This window comes from Microtus oregoni, unplaced genomic scaffold (assembly GCF_018167655.1).
Source record: "Microtus oregoni isolate MIOR12 unplaced genomic scaffold, Mior012 000102F_ref0000329, whole genome shotgun sequence".
NCBI classification, from domain to species: domain Eukaryota; kingdom Metazoa; phylum Chordata; class Mammalia; order Rodentia; family Cricetidae; genus Microtus; species Microtus oregoni.
In genome coordinates, this window is record NW_024544716.1 from 1,216,013 (window position 1) to 1,226,431 (window position 10,419).

General features: G+C 46.2%; 1 protein-coding gene across 1 annotated transcript; it reads left to right on the plus strand.

Moving 5' to 3' along the window:
* Positions 1-4,259: 4,259 nt before the first annotated feature.
* LOC121443208 (uncharacterized protein C2orf78 homolog) lies at positions 4,260-8,320 on the plus strand (the record flags this gene model as incomplete). Its single annotated transcript, XM_041644882.1, has 2 exons — positions 4,260-5,019; positions 6,453-8,320. Coding segments are annotated over 2 exons (2,628 nt in total), but the record flags the coding sequence as incomplete, so codon positions are not given.
* Positions 8,321-10,419: the final 2,099 nt, after the last annotated feature.

Below are 10,419 nucleotides of genomic sequence, written 5' to 3' on the forward strand. Positions count from 1 at the left end.
CCTTCCTAGACCTGGATGGATGGGGGAGACCTTGGACTTCCCACAGGGCAGGGAACCCTGACTGCTCTTCAGACTGGAGAGGGAGGGGGAGAGAAGTGGGGGGACTGGGAGGGAAATGGAAGGCTGGGAGGAGGCAGAAATGTTTTTGTTTTTTTCCATAAAGAAATAAATAAATAAAAAGAAAATGTAACACCCGATTTTGTGTTACACCCTCGGTACAGTTCGCGAGCCCCTGTACCGAACGCGAGTCCAGCTAGAGCATGGAGATTGAAAAGAACAACACACAGAGACCAGTGTCATTCAAAGGAAGATCAGCCAAATGCCATTTATTCAGACTTGGGGAAATCTTTATGTTCCTAACTACTGCACAAGCATCTCTGCCCAGGCAGGTGGGAAATTACCATATTAACAAAGGAGTAAATGCCCTGCAGCTAATCACCAGGCAGGGCAGGGAAAGCACAGAAACACACAGGAAGCTTAGTTAGCTGATCATAAACTGTCCCCACGAATGCACCCCAGGAATAGGGGGACCAGGACCCTACAAGAAAAGCCAAAACAAAAAGAAAAATAATAAAAGAAAAAAGAAAAGAAAAAAAAAGAATAGGACCAAACTAGTCCCTCTGAAAGTTGTTGACAGTTGCATGGCTGGGGCAGACTGAGGGGCCACTGACAATAGCACCAGAATTTATCCCTACTGCTTGGGCTGGCTTTTTGGGAACCCATTCTCTTTGGATGTATACCTTGCTCAGCCTAGATATAGTAGGGAGGGCCTTGGACTTTCCACAAACCAATGTGCATTACCCTCTCTGAGGATTGGATAAGGGTTGTGTGAGAGGATGTGAGGAGGGACTGGGAGAAGGGAAGAAGTGGTAACTTGGATTGGTAATTTTTTAAAACATAATCAATTAAAAACCATTCAGAGTAGCTGAGTCTAGGCAGCACAACAGCAACAAGAGACTGAAAAGGGGAACAGTTGTATCCATGCCCACCTTCAGCCATTAGGTTGCCTGTTCCTACCAGCAGCATCCAAATAAAAGCATCTTCATGATACTCAGTGGACCACTGATCTGGAAGATCAAAGTGGCATCACCCATGAGTGTAATGATGATGGGTCAGGCTGGTCCAAGAGTAAAAACATACAAAGAAGGGATGAAAGAATACGAGAGAGTTGTCAGTCCAGCATGGGCCAGCACAGAATAAGGAAGGACTGTAGGAGAAGCTGTTCTTCCTTTTGGAGACTACAGCTCCCAGCATCCCCCTGGACTGGAAGCCCCAAAGGCACAGGGCATTTCTCCCAGACGCCTGTGAGTTCCCCGTTAAAAACAGGGGTCACCACGAGCTCTCTCTCTCTCTCTCTCTCTCTCTCTCTCTCTCTCTCTGCCCTTCTCTCCTTTCATCTCTGCACACCTGTCCCTTACTTGTTGTTACCCCCCCATTAAAGTGCACCCACGTGGGACCGCAGCATGTCTGTGTCTCCTTCCTAACCCCAAATCGCCCTGTGTCTCGCGTAATGTCTCCACTCTCTAACCCCACAGACAGACAAACAAGACAAAAAAGAATAACAGAAGCAACAAGAAGACAAGTGTCTTAGAGTTCATCAACATGCACGCAGCACACTGAGCCCTGACCTTGCACATAGTCACAAAGGAACACTTTGATCTCTTCCTTGGGTCATGGACAGATGCTGATGGCACAAAAGCCAGACGCACTGCAATGGCCTATCACCTGAGTTCCCTCAACAGCAGTTCTCCCTCCTGCCCAAGACTACTCACTGTATGTAAGTGTAGGCTGATGGGACACTTTCTGTTGGAAGGTGACGCATCATGTGTACATTACACACCGCTTCATCAGTGAACCTTATGAGAGCACTGCCATGATAGCCTAGGCTAAACGCCATGGGAAGTGGCACGTCCATGCCATGATTGCCTCTTTCACTAGCCCACACCTCAGCCTCCATGGCTACTGTTGGTCTCCTGGCATCTTCTCCAACCAATCCCATCTTCTAGTTAGGAATCGAACCTTCCCATTGGCTGTTGCCTCATTTATGACATCATTCTCCCTCCAACCCTACCAGCACCTGGTAGAATCTTGGTGTTTCCATGGTGATGACTGTAAACAACTTTGGATCATCACAGGTCCAGGTGACCAGTGACCAGTGAGTGCTGTCTGATACTGGACACACTTGCCACTGAGGTCAGCTGATCAGAAAAAGCCGACCGATTATCTTGCTCCATTGTACTTTGGATTGCTGATCCTCTCCCCTTGACCATGTCAGGTAAGGATAGAGACTTTAAAACATGTGATCTTCTCCATTGACTTTTACTATACTAATAAATCTTTGCTGAATGTGGATAGTATTGATGTTGATATAGATATCTAGATTTGAATGTCACATTTAGCTTTGGTTCTTACTAAGTAGGTGATTTTAGACAAAAAGTTTATTCTCAAGTGTTTTCCATCCGCCTCAAGGAGTGAACAGTGTCACTATGCTTGGGTCCTGTACTGTTGGGTTTTCAGAAGAAAGTGAAGAGGGAATAAAATCAGGCTCTTTTGGATGGTATTAAACTACAGAGACACGGGAACATGAACAAGGCACGCAGAGATCTAGCACTCCACACCACTAATGAGACAGTCTCCCCCCACTACTGTTTCCAGTCTTAGTTTAAAATTCAGGGCGACTCTAACAGTATTGGTCACACCACGGATGGTGGCACACAACTATAATCACAACACAGAGAGAACTGGGTGGGATGGAGATCAGTTCAAGTCTGACATGCTCTACACTGGCCTCTCTCCATACTCACCAAATGAATATTGACTATGGACAAAATGGCGACTGCCATGTTGTGCAGTCACTTGGACTTCCCTGGATTAAACATGGAGAGTGGAAGAGAATAAGAGGACTGTGGAATCTGAGAAGGCAGTTGTTGTACTGAAATTAATATTGACAGTGTTGCTGGAAGGACAGACCCACAGGAAGTCAGGGAAGGGGGCAAACACAGTACGGGTCTAGAAAGTATATAAATATATGAAGGCACACTGCAGAGGGGACCCTGGTGGTCCACAATGGTAGTTTAGAACACAATGTTGAAGACGACCACAGATTATAATCAAAACAGACAAGGCATTGTCATTTCCCAAGCCATGTTTAACCAAACGTACTGTTCAGATTAGTCTATACAAAGGTTCCCTGGCACATATAGAAAGAATATCCTGATCTGGTCCCTGGCTCTTACACTCCATCCAGACCACTTTCTGCCCAGTTCCCCATGTCTCATGTGCACTGGTGGTGTTGGATAGGATCAACTGAAGCTGCGAAGTCCAGTCAGTTAGAGTCTGACCATGGCAACTGACACGCTGTTGTGAGGGGGGATTCTCACACGGATTCCCCCTTAGAAGAGATAAAAAAACTAAGTTACTGAGGAGCTGTTAAGAAAACAATTTAATCAACAGATATTAAATTGAGAAGCAATCATATTCAGAGATGAACCCCATAAAACATTAGCAGTCTCAAGAGGACACACTAAACTGGTGCAAACACGAAGAAATGTTGTCAGTAGGTTGTATTTCTGAAATCATATTTGAATAATGCTTAAAAGTTATAAGATTATAAGAGATCCTCAATTATACAAGAAATGCAAGGGGAAAAAAGAGAGAGGGGGAAGGAATAATTACCTCAATTTGGTACACATTTGTTAAACATCATTTCAGAAAAAAACTCAATAAAATAGAGATTGGCCTGGTGGACATGGCAGGGGCTCCAGCACCAGCACTTTAGAGGCAGAAGCAGACCTGTCTGTGTGATTTCAAAGCCAGACTGATCAACGTAGAGTGAGTTTAGGTCACTCTATACTGTAAGATCTGCAGAGAACAGGACAAAGTTCCAGGTATGGAATATGCCTATGGGTCTCTTCCCAATAATAACCTCTGTTGTAGAATATATTTGCGAGGAAGTGTCCCAACAGGCATTATTATATTACAATCAGGGAAAAGGAGCATCGTGTCTAGATCTGAGTGAGCATTAAGCCAGATTGACCAGGATTTCCATGCCCACACAGGAAAAAGCAGACAGTTCATCTCGTGATTGTCATCCTTCATAGCCCCACCGATCAATCTTAACCCACTTGCTTGGCATATGTAAGGGAACATAGATGCTAGACTCTCCCACTCAGTACAACCTGGAGATAACACAGTCCCTCCCAGGGGGTAGAAAGCCTCCATCTCAACTTTTTCCAACTCTCTTCTTGCTTCCTACAGAAAATTGCCAAAGTGCACCTTTCACTGGGACAGAATGTGCTCTGCAGCCCTCTGTGCCTGTGCTGAGGAATGCCACACCCTCAGCAGGAACTGTGTGCAATTTCTATGGGGTCTGCACCCCAGCTGTGAGCTCAGCATGGCTCCTGTCATCAGACTCCAGCACATGCTGCCAGCAGCTCATGGACAGTGCCTGTCTTTACCAACGAGCTGGCACGACCATGCTGACTGAGCCAACTGACCAGAACCAGATCTCTACTTCGACATTTTCCTATCCAGGTGTTCTCCACTGGGATCTCAGAGAAAGCACCACCAGAAGGGAAGCTCCATTCCTGGATGCCCCTGTAACTGTCATTGACCAGAATACCACCCCCTCGTCTAGGTCTATAACAGCCCAGTGTGACAATACTTTCCATATCAATGCATTACCGCCATCCTATCCAACACTGTCTGCCTGCCTTGTAGAGGCAACGCCATCAAATCTACCAGATCAACGATATATCCTGGCACCTTGCTACCTGGATGGAAGTCAGGTCTATTACAATGACCAGAACAGCCTGGGTCCTCCGATGGCTGAAGAATTCTGGCAGTGCCTGCAGGCCTATGGCTCTGTGTCCTGCTCTGGGAATCAGGCTTCCTCTCTGCACCCAGGGATGGTGATGGCACTACAGGAGATTCAGCCAATGAACATCCAAACACCTCTCTCCACCTCTCCCATCTACTGGCCCACATCTGCTCAAACCATGCCAGACACCAGTCTTCAAGGTGAGTAAAGCCAGGAAGGGAGGTGTGAGATCAGCCCTCAGAGGAGACACAGCTCTACCTTTCAGAAGTGGATGTCCACACAGAGGAAGAATGGGAGTCCTGACATGTAGGCTGTGGCTCAGGCTCATTACCCCTAAATTCAGTCTCTATAATGAGAGAGAATACAGGAAAGTGAGTGACATTCAACCTTCATTAAGACATGTCCAAGGACCACACCACAGGAACGCATTTCACTGCCAAGGCTAATCAGGCCCATGCAGCAGCTCACTAAAATCACCTCCTTCCTAATCTATGTCTCCAGATTCTAGATGACATCGAGAATTTTATCTGTTTTTGTACAACTAAGTTTCCCCTGAGTTGAAACTAGTATCCAGAGAAATGGAACCCTGAATCTGACCTGGAGGAAGTCTTCTCCCACACTCCAAGTGTCTGCTGTGACATTCTCTAACACTTAAGCTCTAGTGACAGTCTGCTTTGACCTGTGTAATATTGATAAGCAGGGTTGAAGCATCTCACCCTATCTGTCACGATCAACCTCTCTCTTTTTCTCTGTCTCTTTTCCTCCTCGACATCTCTCTTCCACTTTCTCTTCTTCTTTTTTCTTTTTTTCATTTTTTTTTTTTTTTTGGTTTTTCGAGACAGGGTTTCTCTGTGGCTTTGGAGCCTGTCCTGGAACTAGCTCTTGTAGACCAGGTTGGTTTCGAACTCACAGAGATCCGCCTGCCTCTGCCTCCCAAGTGCTGGGATTAAAGGCGTGCGCCACCACTGCCCGGCTCTCTTTTTCTTTTACTCTTTCTTTCTGAATCTTCAGCAGTGACCCAAGGCCAAGACTATGTAGACATGTTCTCTGTTACAAAGTTGATGCTCAAAGCTTTCGCAGTCTTACATTTTGACATCACTAACAAAAATTCTGTGAAACGTGAACCTTAAGGAATGTCAGGGCTTTTGAACCGCTTGCCTGTCAGAATTGAGGAACTGATATGGATACCTAAACCCAAATAAAAATCCAGGCTTCAGGGGCCATATGAGTAATACAATGAACAGAAAGAAACTGGTGGAGATGAGTAAGATTAGGAAACAGTGAGCAACACAACCTGTCTCAGAGCAAACTCCCAAGGCAATGAGAGGCACTGTTTCAAAGGAAAATGGGGGAGAAAGGGAAGAGCGCACACCAAGGAATTCTGTCACCTCCCCATGATCACTAAGCATGTACACACCACACAAACACAAGAGAAAACGTGATCTCACACGGTCATGAGAAACAAATGAGTAGTTACTATGTGTCTCCAAAGAGGGCTGCTTTCCCTGCTCCTCCAGCAGAGCTCATAGCAATGCCTGCAACACTGCTGCACGAGCCTCAGTGCTCAGGTGCACTGAAAGCGGGGGTAGCATCTCACTTACCAGGCACTGACTTCGAACTTCCTCTTTTTCAGTGGTGGAGAGGGAGACAACCCTGGGGTTGACACCTTCAGGGCAGACACTGTGTCTGCTGCAGAGTCCAGACCTCGGCAATGCCTGCACCCAGGATGCCCAGATGAAGACAGCACCTGTCAGTGGGAACAGGTCATTAATTGCCCTCATGCACAGTCCTTCTGAATTCCTGGCCTTGCCTCCAGCCCCAAGCCTGGAAAAGACACAGAAGAACAATGCAGATGAGATGAATGCTGAGCAATCAACACCTCTGGATTCCTATGAGGGCACAAAATGTAACCAAGACGCATCACCCCTCCCTTCAGCATACCCTGGCATGCAGCAGCCCTTGAACTACAGTGATGTTGGGAGCCTGAGGCAGAAGCTAGCTTCTCAAAATGCCACTTTGGGAAACAGTAGCCTTGGTCTGGAAGACCCTGAGGCTCTGCAGAGTGTCATGGAGTCTAGCAATGACTTTGCAGACATGACTACTCTGGTGGCAGATATTCACCTTCCCCAACTCTTAAACTTCAACACTGGCCTTGACCAAATGGAAGATCACACAGCAAGCCAAACCAAAGACTCCAAAGACATCAGGAGGGACCAGGCCCAGTCACGCACCAGCATCTTTAGTGGACTATCTGAACTGGGCATCAAGAAAAACCAGAAAGTCTCTGATGTGTTTCATGGAGCTCTTCAGGCCAGAACCCATCACGAGGATATGCTGAAGGAAGATGATCCTGGAACCATAGACAACACGGCCAACCACGTGCAGAGCAAATCTCAGATATTTGTACCCAAGAGGCCCAGCGTAGCAAGGGCACAGGGGAAAGAAAAGGCCAAGGACACCAGAGGAAACAGCTCCAAGAAAACAGAGGAGCTGAAGCCATCAAGTCACAGAGTCAAGGCAGAAGAGAAGCCCGCCACCCCAAAGACCAAGAGGAAGAGGAATCCACCTGAGCTCAGCCATGACAGCTTTAAGAAGCCTCGAACTCACCTCGGCATGCACATGCTGGCGTCTGTGCAGGTCTTTCACCCACTGGGGAAGAAGAGTGAGAGGAAAACTGGCGTCTCCTCCTCCCGGGCTCTGCTGAACTTGAGCAGCAACAAAGATCCCAGGACAGGCCCAACCGCCACATCCCTGGGAGATGCGCCCCGTGAGGGTCGAGGCCCTGGTAGAATCCCGGGCAATGCTCAGAGAACAGAGAGCAGTGCTCCCAAGCGGTGTCCATCTCTGTGCCTGGATGAGCTGTCCCCAGCTGGGAAGGTCAAATTAGTACCTCTGCCTTTCCTAGCCCTGGACAAGCCTCAAGACAGACCTGTTTCCAGAAAGCTTCACTGCCTGGCTTCGCACAGGCCCACTACAGCTTACCCAGTGAGGTCTCAATCCCACACTGCTAGGCAACCCAAACTCAAGTCATCCCAACCAGCTCCTGTCAGCACATCACTGATGGCCTCTGACAAGTCGGCCCTGCCAGTTGCCACCAGTGCCACACGTCCAATTAGAAGCAAGCCCATCCAGTCTTGTCCTGGGCCTCAACCGCCTGCCTCTTTGCCTGCACCCTACAGAGCATCATCTCTCACTTCACTCCACAGGGAGCTTCTTTCTTTTGCCACAAACAAGACCCTAGATCCTCCCCAGCCTCAATCCCAATACCTGCGGCAAGATTTCAGCCACTTACCAATTCCTTGGAAGAAAGTCAACATTCCGGGGCCAGTCATCTCACAGCCTATCACTGAAGAGCAGAGGCCAGAGAGGGAGGCCATGAAGAGGCGGGCTCAACAGGAGAGAGAGAATGCTGCCAAGTGTACCTCTCTGGGAAAACCACAGCTTTTCCTTCAGAGGGAGAAAGATATGGAAATTTCGAGATATTATGGCTATGCAGTGTAAGTGCTGCCCAAAGCTTTGGGACACAAAGCTATTCATCACACACAGGTAAGATGTAGATACACATAGATATTCATGCATACATGAAGTTTAGAGGCTTAGCTGAATGTGTAGATATGTAGATACATACATAGTAATGCAGAATAATATTTAGATATATGCATATATGTGAAGGGAAAGAAATAGTTTATAAATTTATAAATACTTGAAGACATTATAAGTGACTGTAGAAACTTAAGACTGCGATTTTATCCATGAGTATATAGAGAGGGCTTTGATGTCTTCCTTAGAACTTTACTATTATTAATTTATGCTTCCTAATTATGTAATAATACATGTGACATAGATACAACATATGCTATAAGTCAGTGGTACTACTTATTTAATGTTAAAGCTGTAGCAAAAAGCTCTAGTGGCAATAAGATTATTTTCCTGGAATTTAATTTTCAGGATTCTAGGATGATGTGGGAGTCCCCTCTGTATGCTGTGAATATGTTTTATTACCACTGGTCATTAATGAGTAAATCTGTTTCAGCCAATGACTGAGCAGGTCAAAGCCATGTAGGAAATTCGAACTGAGATGTAGAGAGAAAGCAGGCAAACTCAAAGAGATGCCATGTAGCTGCCGAAGGAGAAAGATGCCTGAATGCCCGAACATTGCCAATAGGTCACAGACTCACGGTGATAACAGGTTAATATTGCTTGGCTTTATTAAGATGTTAGAGTTAGCCAGGAATATGCTGGGGTCATTGGCTGAACAGCACTGTAATTAATGTGGTTTCTGTCTGATTATTCACGTCAGAGTTACTGAACATGGTAAGTTTCCTAGAGTGCATACTGTAAAGTGAACACACTACTGCTGTCGCCACATCTCCTCCCATTTCAAACCTCAAACACGAGCCCTTTAGACATCAGTACTCTGCCTGCATTTCATGATATGAAACATAGGGTCCATGTGTGCATAATCAAGATCCTACCTTGAAAGAAATTCTACAAGGCGGAGTATCTTTCTGAGATGGGTTGATTTGGATTACTGGGTTTGTCTCAAATTGTATCAATCTTTGAAATTATCCATTTAACATGTTTGTTTTTCGTGTGTGTGTGTGTGTGTGTGTGTGTGTGTGTGTGTGTGGTCCACATGAACTACTGCGTAACAAATGTATGGAGTGCCCAGAGAGGCCAAACCTGGGCATCAGTTCTCTGGAGTCTGTAATTAAGAGAGACTGAAAACCATCATGAGGTGCTCTGAATTCTACCTGGGGATTCTGCGAGAAAATCAAGTGTTCTTCTCTAAGGAGCCATCTCATCGAACCCGAGTTGAGTACACATAATGGACTGACATTTGATCGCCTGATATTTTCCTCCATCCTGACCTGTCCCTGAATCTTAACCTCCTTGCACTATTCTGTGCTCTAACTGTTTCAGAGTTTGTAACACATTGTCCTCTGAGGCATATGGCATTAACCTTGTATGGGGTGACACATAAGAAATAGAATTAATTTATATATAAGTTTAGTTTCTGAGGACAATGTTTCTCTTCATATCACTGAGTATTTGGGAACTGACCTCGCTAATCAGGCTAGCCTTGAAATCACAAAGATCTGCCTGACACTGCCTTTGTAATGCCTTTGCCTGTGTCCCTGCCTCAAGAGTGCTGGGACTAAAGGAATGCACCAAAATCCCAGGTGAAAGCACCTTCCTTTCTGTATATGTGGGTCACCGATTTCCCCACCATGATTATGTGAGGATGTATGTTAGCAACAGTACATTTTTGATAGCTACCAAAAGTCACAGAGGCTGAACTGCTTGCGCTTACAACTGTAATTCAACACAGGTTCATTGTTCTGAAAAATTGCTACTCAAACAGAGATCATAGGAACGCCTTCCCCATCACTATAAGGGCCTAAGTGGAGAGGGCACAGAAGGAGGGGAGCATTTCACTTACCAGTCACTAACTTCTTCCTTGACTCTTTTTCAGTGTTGGAGAAGGGGGTGTCCCTGGGAGTGACACCTCAGGACAGACAGTCCATCAGTTGCAGTCCACAATGTTGCTAGTATTCCACCCTGGATTCACAGGTGAGGATGCCACCTGTTGATAGGGA